Genomic DNA, 12,824 nt, shown 5'->3' with positions numbered 1-12,824 from the left:
GTATCTTGCACTGTGAGCTGCAGGTGGAAATGTTTGTTACATAGAGGTATCAAATACCCACTCCAGGTTCTGCATCCCATGGGTGTCTGGGGGAAGGTGGAGTTTCAGAGCTCAGCTCAAAGGAGCATTCATGCAGGGCAGTCTGAAAGCTTTAGTTCTTTCTGTGGGATGGTTAGGGCTTTATTGCAACACTGACTTAATTTTCAAACTTGTGTTCATGTCCTTGGGGCAACAAAGCCAAGGTTGTGTTATGGCTGTGGAGGGTGCTGGGATGTCCAAAGCAGTTGTGCTCCCTGAGCCTGGCTTTCCACAGAGAGGATCTTGGTTTGAGAATCAGAAGTGGTTCTGTTAACCTCTGAAGTGTTGCAAAACAACTTTGAGGGAAGGTCTGCTCCTGAAGGTATTATGCCCCAGATCCTCTGAGCTTCACAAGTAGTTAATACCTGTGCTGTGGCAAACATCTGCACCTGGGGCAGGCTTCCAACCAGTGTGTTTTCCTCAAGTCAGGGCAGAGAGTTTCTGTTCAAACCCAGTGTGAAAGATTCTTAGTTCCTTTCTATCCAGTCTTAAACCAGGGTAGACAAACCACCATGAGCTCTCTGTTTCCATAGAAGGACTCAGCTGGTGTCAGTTCAATGCACAGATATTACAGCCCAGGGTATCCAGGATTTGCTTCTGAAGGCTTTGTGCCCTCTGAGTTAGCTCCTGGTTAGGAAATTGCTGCATGGTTGAGCTCTTGCAGGTGGGAGGTGCTAACTGCTCAGTGTCTGTGCTGCAGGGGTGGGAAAGGAAAGCTTTGCAAGGCTTCCCTTTCCCCATCTGAGGCCCTTGCAGGCATCTCAGCAGTGTCCTACATGATTTGATTTAATACTATCAAAATGGGTTAATAATGAGAGTCAGTTGCTGCTGTGGATCACTGTGGTAGACCAAGGTCAGTCTGCTTCAGGATCTTAAACTCCATCCAGATGCAGCTGGAATGTCTCATCTGCCAGAGAACTTAAACTAGGGGAGCAGTCAGGAGGGGAGTGGAGGGTGAGGCTCTTTGCAGACAGCATTGCTGCAGGGTGCTGTCACTCAGCATCAGCAACTGCAAAGCTTCCCTTGGCTTTTCCCAGCAGTAGCTTGGAAGAGCTTTGGTAGCACCATCAGTGTCCTGTTGGTTACCAGGAATTGAAGAGAGGACTTTAGTTTTCCTGTGGTCAGACACAAATGCCTGGGCTGCCAAGGGTTAAATTGGTTTGGACTGGAAATGAACATCTTAGAGGTTTTACTTTGGATTCACTCTCATGTCAATGAGGCTGCTGTTGGGAATTGCACAGATACAAAGCAGTGCACCTGGAATGAGTTCCATGGATTTCCCAGTTGAATGTATTTGTGTTGATGCTTTTGTGAGCATCCAGCAGATTTTGCTCTGCTGAGAGATGGTTGGTGGAGTTTGTGACCTGGGTGTGCTGTGGGAAATACTTCTCAAAGCAAGACCCTTTGGAGTCATTCCTGCACCACGGTGCTGCTGGAACTTCAGAGCTTATCCTGCCCTAAGCTGTGGTTTGGGTTTGCTTTTGCCTGGTGAGGTGTTGCATGTGGGAGACCTTTGTGGTGGTGCTGTCCATCTAGAGGATGAGCCTGTGGTTGGCACTTACTGAATTCTGCAGGAGAGGGCTCTGTGGCAGAGCAGGGAGCAGAGATTTCTCCCCTCTTCGGTGGTGACAGTGCTGGGTAAGTGACAGTGACTCTGCCGAGTGTGCTCTGACTACCCTGTGTCCCTTCCCGCCCCTTGCAGGTACCACTCCCTCCTGGAGCTGGGAGAGAAGCGCAAGGACATGCTGGAGAAGAGCTGCAAGAAGTTCATGCTGTTCCGGGAGGCCAATGAGCTGCAGCAGTGGATCAATGAGAAGGAGGCTGCCCTCACCAGTGAGGAAGTGGGGGCTGACCTGGAGCAGGTGGAGGTGCTGCAGAAGAAGTTTGATGACTTTCAGAAGGTGTGTGGCAGTGCTGCAGAGTTGGGGTGTTGGTGGTTGTCCCTGCAGGCTTGCTGCTCGTGTGTCCATAGCTGAGAAGGAAACAGCTGTGGCTGGAAACACAAAGGTTTACAACTGGATTGTACTTTGGTTTGTGGTGTTGGGCATCCCTGGAGTGCCAGTTGGTGTGGGTGTTGATGCTGTGCCCTCTCCTGTCCCGTGCAGGATCTGAAAGCCAATGAGTCACGACTGAAGGACATCAACAAGGTTGCCAGTGACCTGGAGTCAGAAGGATTGATGGCAGATGAAGTGCAAGCAGTGCAGCAACAGGTCTGCTTTTTCTCTGACTTAATCTAACTCTTTGAGAAGCCAAAGCCTTCCTTTCTTTCTTCTGTCTGTCCTGTGCCCTGTGTGGCAGTGCAGGGCTCTGGTCGCTGGGGTGGGTGCTGCTCTAGCCAGAGACACTCAGTGAAGCGTGGCCAGCCCCAGGGCACCCTTGGAGCTGTTTTGTTTGAGATGTGCTAGCACAGTGCACCACCCACAGCTTTTCTCTTCCTGTTCCTTAGGAATGCAAAGTCTTCAAAAGAACCTTCAGAGTCATGGCAAATCTGTGCATTAGCTCTGCTTCATAGAAATTTGACCTCTTGGCTTCATTTCTTTGCAGGCCAGGCAAAGGATGTTAGGGAAAAGAGGAAGGAACCAGAGCTGAGCTTCCAGTGGAGGAGTTCTGGGGGTTTCTGGTTTCTTTTTTTGGTAACCCCCTGGGGCTTGCCAGGTTTTCACATTCTGGTGCTGCTCTTTCTGTAAAGGATTCTATCCAGTGCCAGCAGAGTGCTGGGCAGCTTGCTTCTCTGAGCTACACCTGGAGGCTGTGTGAGCACTGCCCAGCTTGCTGCCATGCTGGTAACCAGGTTGTGGAAGGATGGAGCCTCTCTGCTGCTCTCTGCTATTCAAACCATGAGAACTTTTTCTGTTTGACAATAACAAACTCTTCCTGTTTATCCCTTTGCAGGAAGTCTATGGAATGATGCCCAGGGTAAGCGTTTGTTTCTGAGGTACTGTGGCACTTACAAGGGTTGGGATGCAGGAGCAGTCCAGCTGTAACTAGCTGATTTCCATGAAGGGGCTCAGGAGTGACTCTGGGTGGACATCAAAGGGTTAAGCTGTCTTTGGCACTGTTGTTTCCTGAGCGTCTCGACCTAGATCCCAAGTCAATGCAGAGCAGGGTGACCCCAACTGGTGCAAACTCTTGCTGGTACCGATGGCTGGAGATGTCCTCTGGCAGGGACTGGAGGTGAAGAGCTTCCAAAGTTTTCTAGTGTGTTCTGATCACTTTCTATTTTTCTTCTATTCAAATCTGTTTCTTCACATTTTCCAACAGGATGAACCTGATTCTAAGACAGCCTCTCCTTGGAAGGTGAGTGCCGTAGCCTGGCAGCACACAGCAGCAGTGACCCACAAGTGCCAGCACAGCAGCGTGACCAGGCTGCAGGCCTGCTCGGAGGCTCAGTGCCAGACCTGTGCTGTTTTGCACAGGTTGCAGTGCCAGTCCTAAGGCACTGAGAGCCTGGAAAACTCTTAAGTTCTCCTCTGTGTCTCTGCAAAGGGATGAGTTTGGCCAAGTGATCCATCCCCAGGAAAGCAGATTGCATCTTGGAGAGAGCTGGTTAGCATTCTTCTGTTTAGCCCTCCCCAGTTCTGGTGATCTGGGCACACCTGACTTAGCTGCCAAGCTGATGTCATCAAAACCTCTGCAGAGCTAAACCATTTGGCTGATTCATTTTATCTTTCTTTTTTCCCATCCCTGTGACAGGGTTTGGGGGTTTAATTGACCTACTGAACATTGCCTCAGGTTTCCCTCCTTTGTCCTTGGGACAATTGGTTTTGCTTTCAGGTAGCACCAGCAAGATAGGAGCCATTTCTAGCTGTCATTGCTCTGAGCTGTAACGCCTTGGGGGTTGCAACTAAGTACTCTTGGTTGCTTTGCAATTTCACTGGCATTGGTTTTCTTGATACTTGCTTTTCTCTTTCATCCTGGACAAGTGTGTCCAGAGCACTGTGCCAGGGAAACAGCTACAGAATTACAGAATTCAGCAGTTTCCACTGAAACCTTTCTGATCTGGGGCACTTCTATCTTCCTGCCTTTTGCAGGGTTGTATTTTTACCAAGTCTATTTCTGAACTAGGCCAGGTCATTAAGGAGTTCCAAGGAGGTTTCTTTCAGTCTGGTTTTGGCTCTGGTTGGGCAGAGCTGACACTAACTCTGCCTTTGTGTCTCTGCCTTCCCCTGCAGTCTGCACGGCTGATGGTGCACTCGGTGGCAACCTTTAACTCAATCAAGGTAAGCTGCAGCCTCTGAGGAGCTGATTGCAGCCCTCCCTGCCCACAGCCTTTGACTTCCATTACCCTTTACAAACCTTTTTGAATCAACTCAGGGAGTTATTGAGTTAACAAGGAGTTATTGACACATGCAGGGCTCATCAATATCTTACTGTGCACACACAATCACTTTGGGTTTACATCTTGGGAGAAACCCTGGAGATGATTTGATTTAACTGGGCTGCCTGAGCTGCTTGCCTCTGGAACCCAGCAGAACAGCAACTTCCACCTGCAGGGCAAGGCCAGTCTTGGCTTCTCCTTTGTCTTACTGAGGAAGTTTCTGTGCTGCAGAAGGAAGAAGCACAGCCACTTAAGGAGTCTTCCAGCAGGGCTGTCAGTATTCTTAGTAGAGCCTTGAGGCAAGGCCTGCAATAGCAGAGAGGAAGGAGCTGTTGGCATGTTTGTGTCAGCAGAGTGGGGAAAGGCACAGATAAGCAGTGAGCAACCTCAAGTTTTCTGTTTGCCATCTCAAAGCTTCAGTGAGCAGCAGGAAGAGTTTCTTGTGCAGGCAGCAGTGCTGTCAGCCTGTGGTGTGCAGTGGCCTTGGGGTTTTGTTCTGCAGGAGCTGAATGAACGCTGGAGATCGCTGCAGCAGTTAGCAGAGGAGCGAAGCCAGCTCCTGGGCAGTGCCCATGAGGTGCAGAGGTTCCACAGGTGAGCTGTTTGGGTCATGCTTGGGGTTGAGTCAGTAAGGTTGTGTACGAAGAGACTGGGACCTGAACAAATCAGACTTCACCCCCCAGCTGGTTCAGTGGAAGTTAGGCCACCAGTGGTCCAGCAAGGACTCTTTATGCTCTCCTAGAAAAAGAAAGGTTTGTTTAGGAATCTGGAACACTGCAGCACTGCTGTGAGCCTGGGGGGCCTGGGGGAGCATCCTGTGCTGGCAGAAGTTGGCTGGGGCAGCTGGGGCAGCAGTCTCACAGAACCATCAACCTCGAGAGCGTCCCTGGCAGTTGGCACCGTGCTGGGTGCTAGATCCTGCCGTGACCTCCCCTTTGGTTCTCCTTTTGCCTTCACTCAAACCAGAGATGCTGATGAAACAAAAGAATGGATAGAGGAGAAGAATCAGGCCCTCAATACAGACAACTATGGACATGACCTGGCCAGCGTGCAGGCTCTGCAGCGCAAACACGAAGGCTTTGAGAGAGACCTGGCAGCTCTGGGGGACAAGGTGAGGCTGTGAGGAAGACAAAGCCAAAAGCTTCCTCTTTATCTAGCAGGGAGGGATGGAGCCATGGAATGATTCTGTCTGTCCTCATTGTGCTTATTTCCCTTCTCCAGGTGAATTCTCTGGGTGAGACTGCCCAGCGCCTGATCCAGTCACACCCAGAGTCTGCTGAGGACCTGCAGGAGAAGTGCACAGAGCTGAACCAGGCCTGGAGCAGCCTGGGCAAGAGAGCTGACGAGCGCAAGGAGAAGCTGGGAGACTCGCACGACCTGCAGCGCTTCCTCAGCGACTTCAGGTGCTGCTCCCTCTGCTCTGCTGAAGCACCTCTGGCTCCCGGGCAGGGCGCAGAGGCCTCCCCCTCCTCCTCTTGTGCTTGGTTCAGTGGAGGGAGGGAAAAATCCTCTGCTTGTGTGTTCCCAGGGACCTCATGTCTTGGATCAATGGCATCCGGGGCCTGGTCTCCTCGGATGAGCTTGCGAAGGATGTGACTGGAGCTGAGGCTTTACTGGAGAGGCACCAGGTACAGGAGGGAGAGAGGAGTCAGAGCCCTCCAGAGCTGACTCTGATGCTTCCCATTCAGGGTGTGCTTAACGGAGCCTCTGTCCTCTGCAGGAGCACCGCACTGAAATAGATGCAAGGGCTGGCACTTTCCAGGCATTTGAGCAGTTTGGGCAGCAGCTCCTTGCCCATGGGCACTATGCCAGCCCTGAGATAAAGGAGAAGTTGGACATCCTGGACCAAGAGCGAACAGACCTAGAGAAGGCCTGGGTCCAGCGCAGGATGATGCTAGACCAGTGCCTAGAGCTGCAGGTACTCTGCTGTACTTTGAAGAGAAAGAATTCCTCCCTGTGCAAGAAAATGTGTTCCCCCAAGTGAGCAGCAGTGCTCTGGGCCTCTTTCTCATGCTTTGGAGCACTTTTCTCCCCAGTTGTTTCATCGGGACTGTGAACAAGCTGAAAACTGGATGGCAGCACGAGAGGCCTTCCTGAACACAGAGGACAAAGGAGACTCCTTGGACAGTGTGGAGGCACTCATCAAGAAGCACGAGGACTTTGATAAGGCAATCAACGTGCAGGTGAGGAGTGTGGCTCTGAGGGGAAAGCAGCTGCACTCCTGTGCAGGTTGGTAGCAGAAGTTGCTGCCCTGGATGGATGAAGTTTGGTTCTAAATATTCAGCCATTTGCAGTCTGCTGCAGGAGCTCAGGGCTCATGCAGATAGGGATGGATTTTGCTGCCTACGAGCAGTGGCAAGCAGCTGTGGAACTCTTACTGCTTTGAAACCTTGTGGGGTTCTTGCTTTTCCTACAGCAGAAGGAGATCTGTGTCCAGCTGCTCATGACAGCAAGCTGCCTGCTTGAACTGCTGTAGCTTAGAGTCCAAAAATGCTTCTTCCTCAGTGCCACAGGTGGAAGGTGTCCAGAAGCTGAACTCTGCAGTCTTGCAGAAGTCAGGCTGCCTTCACAGTCACACTAACGCTGGTGTATATGTAAAGAGGGAACAAAAGTTAAAAAAGTTCCATTCCAGAGCCTGCTCATCACTGATTGCTGGCTTCTGTTTGCACAGGAAGAGAAAATTGCTGTCCTGCAGTCATTTGCTGACCAGCTGATCTCTGCTGATCACTATGCAAAGGGAGTCATTGCCAGCAGGCGGAACGAGGTTCTGGACAGGTTAGTGCTGCCTCGCAGTGGGGGCTGCAGAGACCCCCCTGCAGGAGGATGCTCCTGGGCAGCAGGGGATGCTGGGTGCAGCTCTGGGCTCTCACTCAGCTTCTGTACTGAACTGCATGCAGGTGGCTCCGTCTGAAGGCTCAGATGATTGAGAAGAGATCCAAACTGGGAGAATCCCAGACACTCCAGCAGTTCAGTCGTGATGTGGATGAAATAGAAGCTTGGATCAGTGAGAAGCTCCAAACTGCCAGTGATGAATCCTATAAGGACCCCACAAATATCCAGGTGAATGTGGCTCTTGGCTTAGAACTCTAAGTATAATCTTCAGCCTTGCAAAGCACGCTCTGGTTTGAAGAACAGGCTCAGGAACAAAAGAATAAGGCACAGTGTTGGATGTGGTCTCTGGCTAACGAGGAGGAAATGGAATTTGCATTATGCATGAAAGGAGACCCAAAATAGAGCTCACTTGGCAATTGTTGATGCATATAATTAATGAGATGTGATCTCTGCAGCAGCAACTTGCTGCTGCAGAAAGCCCTGAGCAGCCTTTTTGCCTGTCTGCCAGTATCTAGGTCATCACATAAGGAAATGGAGTTCTTGGGTCTCATCCCTGCCTCCTGTTCTGAAATGTGAAGTCTCTTTTATTTCTCAGTATTAAGGAACAATTGAAGTTACCTCTTATGTTTTAGTGCTGGTTTATGTAGTATGAATGCACTCAACTGCTTCTCTCAATCTGTTTTGTAGCTTTCCAAACTGCTGGTAAGTAGTTTGGACTAGCCCTGGTATGTGACCCTTTCTCTGTCTTAGCTTGTGTGTGAGCAGAGGGCCTGGCTGCAGTCTTGCTCCATCCATCAGCTCCTGCAGTTGCTTTGTTCTCTCTTAGTTGCTGACCTGGTGCAGGTCCAGCTGCTGCTGATCCTCATGTCCTGGTTGTGGCTTCTGGTTAATGCCTGCTCAGCACCATCAGTTCTTTGTTTTGCAGGCGTTCTGCATGAGCTGTTTCATTTATGGTGCTGCTGAGGGAGTCTGGAGGTTGTTCAGAAGTTAGCCCCCAGGAAAATGGGTTCCTGTCCCCCTTTTTCAGAAACTGGGCTGCTGGGCCTGGCATCCTCCTGTCTGGATCCTCACTGGTGATGGTTTGACACAGAGCTTAATGCCAGCTTTGTGAGCTTGTGTGTAGAGGCAAATGCTGAAGAAGGAGGATGCAGTTAAATGACAGCCCTGGGTGGCTCAGTTCTTGCAGCAGTAGTGTAAAGAACACTCCAGAAAGATCTGTACAGATGGGAAGCTGACAGGGCCTGTAAGAATCCAAGCAGTGGAATGAAAATGAAGGTATACAGGAGAGAAAACAAAGAAGGGGGAAACTAGGAGAGGGAAGAGTCCTCCTTTGTCACTAGAGCTTCTGGTGCATGTTTTTAATTAAAATAATAACAATTAGCATTAACCCAAAAGAGTTTGTCTGGGATTTGCTGTTGTGGCAGTTGTACAGATAGGAAACTGGCAGCTTTGCACTTGACTTGGAGATGTTGGCAAATGTGGCTTGGAAGCAGGCAGGATGGAAGCTCCCAAAATCAAGCAGTTCATGCAGAATCTCTCATGCCAGCTCTGGAGTATTTCCCATCCTTCGTTTTCAGCCTAACGCCTCCTTCATCCCACCCTCCCAGGACGCTGCACCCCCATGTCCAGTGGCACTTCCAGCCCATCCCTGTGAACTCTGTCTTGTCACTGTTGTGCTGTTGTCCCCTTGCTGGCAGGGGGGTGGTGTGTAGCTGAGAGCTGCACACTGCCTCCCACAGCAAGGCTCCTGTTGTTCTCATGGTGCTCTCCGCGCAGCAGAGGGGAACTGTGACTAATTCAGCTCTGGGTGCAGAGGGCTTGGGTGTTAATTAATCATTTACTGTACAGGGGGGCTCTGGGTGACTAATACCAAGGCTGTGCAGAAAGCAGGTAGCTGCAGCAGAGATTAGGAAGAAAAATAGAAATTGGGAGAGAGAGGGGAGAAAAAAGCTGGGAAAATTGGGGGACAGGGAGTGGGAGAGGCACAGGGATACAGACAAGGGGTGGTCAGAGCAGAAAGGAGGATGATCTGCTGCACCAGGGTGTGTGCAGCTGCTGCCTTTCAGAGGGCAACATGAGAAAGCTTCACTTGAGTAACAGCTGAGCTCAGTGCAAGGATCCCAGGCTCTGTGAAGTGCAGAAGATGCTGAGATCTGCACCCAGCTCAGTGCTGCTGGGTTAGAGCCTGGCAAGCCCCTGTCAGAGTGAGCCGGGGGCCATCCCGGCTAAGGGGGACCCTCCTTAGCCTACAGCCAGACCTCTGTGCTGTCCTCTCAGCCCATGAAAACAACCAAGCAGCACTTAGGCCAGGCTGTAACCCTGCTCTCACTGTGTGCAGAGCAAGCACCAGAAGCACCAAGCCTTCGAGGCGGAGCTGCATGCCAACGCCGAGCGCATCCGCGGCGTCATCGACATGGGGAACTCCCTGATCCAGAGGGGCGCCTGCGCCGGCAGCGAGGACGCCGTCAAGGTGGGCACCAGCCCCCCTCAAGCTGACCGAGGGAGCAGGGGGCCCAGGAGCAAGCCTGGCTCTGCAGAAACTCTGCCCTTGCAGCAGAGGTCAGGGCACTCACTCTGCTGCCGGCTTGTGGGTGAGAAGTTTCCCGGCCCTGTGACCAGGCGGTGGGAGGGCAGCTGGTGGCAGCTGGGCAGCAGGAGGCAGGGACTGTGGAATCTGCACACCTGCAGTCAACAGCCAAGCTTGCAGCAGGCTGTGGGTTTGCACCCATCAGAGGCTGCCTCTGGCCTGCAGCGTTCCCCTCTCTCTCCCAGGCTCGGCTGGCCGCCCTGGCTGACCAGTGGCAGTTCCTGGTGCAGAAGTCGGCAGAGAAGAGTCAGAAACTGAAAGAAGCAAACAAGCAACAGAACTTCAACACCGGGATCAAGGACTTTGATTTCTGGCTCTCAGAGGTAGCTGGGATGGAGGCTTGGGGCTTCCAATTTTAGATGCCCTTTGCTGGCTTTCCACCTTTGCCCAAGTCTAGATTTATTCTGAACCAATCTTTATTGTGACTGAATCTTGTCAAAGCTTTTTGCTCTTACTTGGTAAGGTGAGAAGGGGCATCTCTGCAGAGCATCTGCTAGGGGCCAAGCAGGTGCTGAGGCACAGGATCATCCTCACTGTAGAATGGTTTTCAATGGTTTTGTGGAAACAGCTCCTCCTCCGCTCCCTTTTTCTTTCCTCACTCCCAGGTGGAGGCTTTGTTGGCATCTGAAGATTATGGGAAGGACTTGGCATCGGTTAACAACCTTCTGAAGAAGCATCAGCTGCTGGAGGCTGACATATCAGCTCATGAGGTATTGCCTTCCCTGCTGCTGCTGGAGGAGGATCCCCAGCGACCGGCAAGCCCTGCCGCAGCAGTGCGCTTGCAGCAGCAGCTGGGTGCAAGCACAGGGAAGGTGCAGGCAGCTCACAGCCTTTCCCCACGTCCCCAGGACCGCCTGAAGGACCTGAACAGCCAGGCTGACAGCCTGATGACCAGCAGTGCCTTCGACACCTCGCAGGTGAAGGACAAGCGCGAGGCCATCAACGGTCGCTTCCAGCGCATCAAGGGCATGGCCGCGGCGCGCAGGGCGAAGCTCAACGAGTCCCATCGCCTGCACCAGTTCTTCAGGGACATGGATGATGAGGAGTCCTGGATCAAGTGTGTGCCTGGCAGCTGGGGGCTTTGTACTGTGCCTTCTTCCTGGCCAGGGTCTGCTCTCCAGACAGGGGAAACTCATCCAGATGCCTTTGGCAGCAGCTTGGGAATGGCTCCTTAGCTGCAGCTTTCTTTGGCCAGAGCCCAAGAAGGGAAGCTCTGCACTGAAAAGCACTGCTGTGCAGAGCTGGGGCAGGTAGCTCAGAGCTGACTCCAGTCTTTTGGGGAACATTCCCAGCTCCCTTCCAGGCCGATGCTGTTGTTCTGACCAGCTGTGGGAGGGGGCAAAGCAGTGAGGCTGAGGGAAAACAATTCCAGTTAGAGTCCTATCGTGCCTCTAGCACTGGGCAGCAGCAGGTAAACTTTACAAAAGGTTTCTATCCCCTTGGAAAACAGCACAGAGAGACTCTGTCCTTCAGGGAGAGGTGACAGCCCCTCTGTCCCCTTCATTGCTTCCCCAGCACCCCACCCCTGAAAGTGCTGCCAGGAGCCGGCTGCTGTTTGCTGGTAACTCAAGGGTTCAGTCCTAACATCCAAGATCTTTGTGCTATGGGGAGCATTGGTTACCTGCAGTCATTCTTCTTGTGTCAGTTTGGCTTAGAGGAGCACTGCTCAGGCTCTGCCTTTCTCCTTTGAATTCAGAGAGAAGAAGCTGTTGGTTAGCTCTGAGGACTATGGCAGAGACCTGACTGGGGTGCAGAACCTCAGGAAGAAGCACAAGCGCCTGGAAGCAGAGCTGGCTGCCCACGAGCCTGCCATCCAGGTAACCTCCCTGCCTGGCACTGCCCTCAGCAGTGAGCCTCCTACTGCTCTGTGGCAAGTGGGACAGTCAGAACCAGATCCCGGGGGAGGTGCACAGCGGGGAGCTGCAGATGCTGCTCTGACTCTCCGCTGCTCTGCAGGGTGTTCTGGACACTGGCAAGAAGCTTTCGGATGACAACACGATTGGGAAGGAGGAGATCCAGCAGAGGCTGGCTCAGTTTGTGGATCACTGGAAGGAGCTGAAGCAGCTGGCAGCTGCTAGGTGTGTGAGGCATGGGTCTGCAACAACCAGTGTCAGACTCACAGTGACCACTGCTGAGTTTCATGGGTTGGGGCTGTCATTAAAAACACAATGGCCTTGCACGTGTTCCTGTGACAGGCTCCAGGAAGGCAGGGGGGAGTCCCAGCTGGTGTTGTTCCTCAGTAGCAGGAGTCTCCTGCTGAGCTATGCTGTGGTTGGCCTTTTCTTGCTCCAGTTACAAGCCAGAGATTTGAAATCTGCTGACTTGAGTCCACTACCAGGATGCTGTTAGGAGAAATCCCTGCTGGTCCTTCAGTAGCTGCAGGCATCGTGGTCTGGTGCATTTCTAGGGCCACAAGCCCTGCAGCCTGCTGAGAGAAGCAGGGTGTGGACAGTCTGTGTGCAGGGTTCAGCCTCTCCATGTTCTGAGGTGGTCTGCTGCTGTCATTTGGGTTTTTATCAGCAGTGACTTCGACCTTCCCTTTCCCACGCAGGGGGCAGCGTCTGGAGGAGTCTCTGGAGTACCAGCAGTTTGTAGCAAACGTTGAGGAAGAAGAGGCCTGGATCAATGAAAAGATGACACTAGTGGCCAGTGAGGATTATGGGGACACCCTTGCAGCCATCCAGGTATGAAGAAAGTTGTCAGATCTCTGTTGTCCTTGTGGTGGTGTTACTGGTTAGAGCTTCAGGAACCCTTCCTTTAGCTGACTTCCCAGCTGAGAGGTTGTTGCTGGGAGTTTTGAAAGCCTACACTGGAAACATCAAGTTTAGAAAAGCATCCCCAGTCTGCTGCTCCTGAGGAAATAACCTGCAGTATGGTGCAGCTCTGCACCCCCTCCCTGCTGGGCAGTCCTGGTTGAATCAAGTGGCTGAAGTCTTGGAAAGTGAGAGCAGTGTCCCTTGCCCCCAGGGAAACAGGAGACTGTTCCAGGCAGCTGAGCCTGGCAGTGTC

The 12,824-nt window shown here is 52.2% G+C and overlaps 1 protein-coding gene across 10 annotated transcripts in view; it reads left to right on the top strand.

Moving 5' to 3' along the window:
• SPTAN1 (spectrin alpha, non-erythrocytic 1) overlaps nt 1–12,824 on the top strand; it is a 43,930-nt gene that overhangs the window by 22,592 nt on the left and 8,514 nt on the right. For 7 of the 10 annotated variants that reach the window (XM_068156072.1, XM_068156066.1, XM_068156064.1 and 4 more), the window contains 21 exons: nt 1,781–1,979; nt 2,184–2,288; nt 2,971–2,994; nt 3,340–3,375; nt 4,251–4,298; nt 4,899–4,990; nt 5,363–5,507; nt 5,618–5,799; nt 5,925–6,024; nt 6,117–6,314; nt 6,433–6,579; nt 7,068–7,171; nt 7,294–7,456; nt 7,916–7,930; nt 9,567–9,698; nt 10,001–10,138; nt 10,421–10,525; nt 10,664–10,872; nt 11,512–11,632; nt 11,772–11,893; nt 12,367–12,499. In XM_068156072.1, coding sequence (XP_068012173.1) covers nt 1,781–1,979; nt 2,184–2,288; nt 2,971–2,994; nt 3,340–3,375; nt 4,251–4,298; nt 4,899–4,990; nt 5,363–5,507; nt 5,618–5,799; nt 5,925–6,024; nt 6,117–6,314; nt 6,433–6,579; nt 7,068–7,171; nt 7,294–7,456; nt 7,916–7,930; nt 9,567–9,698; nt 10,001–10,138; nt 10,421–10,525; nt 10,664–10,872; nt 11,512–11,632; nt 11,772–11,893; nt 12,367–12,499 — 2,518 coding nt within the window. The remainder of the gene's footprint in view (nt 1–1,780; nt 1,980–2,183; nt 2,289–2,970; nt 2,995–3,339; nt 3,376–4,250; nt 4,299–4,898; nt 4,991–5,362; nt 5,508–5,617; nt 5,800–5,924; nt 6,025–6,116; nt 6,315–6,432; nt 6,580–7,067; nt 7,172–7,293; nt 7,457–7,915; nt 7,931–9,566; nt 9,699–10,000; nt 10,139–10,420; nt 10,526–10,663; nt 10,873–11,511; nt 11,633–11,771; nt 11,894–12,366; nt 12,500–12,824) is intronic. The other 3 variants (XM_068156065.1, XM_068156074.1, XM_068156071.1) reach the window with 1 other exon arrangement.

Source organism: Melanerpes formicivorus, unplaced genomic scaffold (genome assembly GCF_026170545.1).
Source record: "Melanerpes formicivorus ecotype bairdi unplaced genomic scaffold, bMelFor1.0.p_v2 SCAF_33, whole genome shotgun sequence".
Classification (NCBI taxonomy): Eukaryota; Metazoa; Chordata; class Aves; order Piciformes; family Picidae; genus Melanerpes; species Melanerpes formicivorus.
This window is presented reverse-complemented; position numbering and strand designations above follow the sequence as displayed.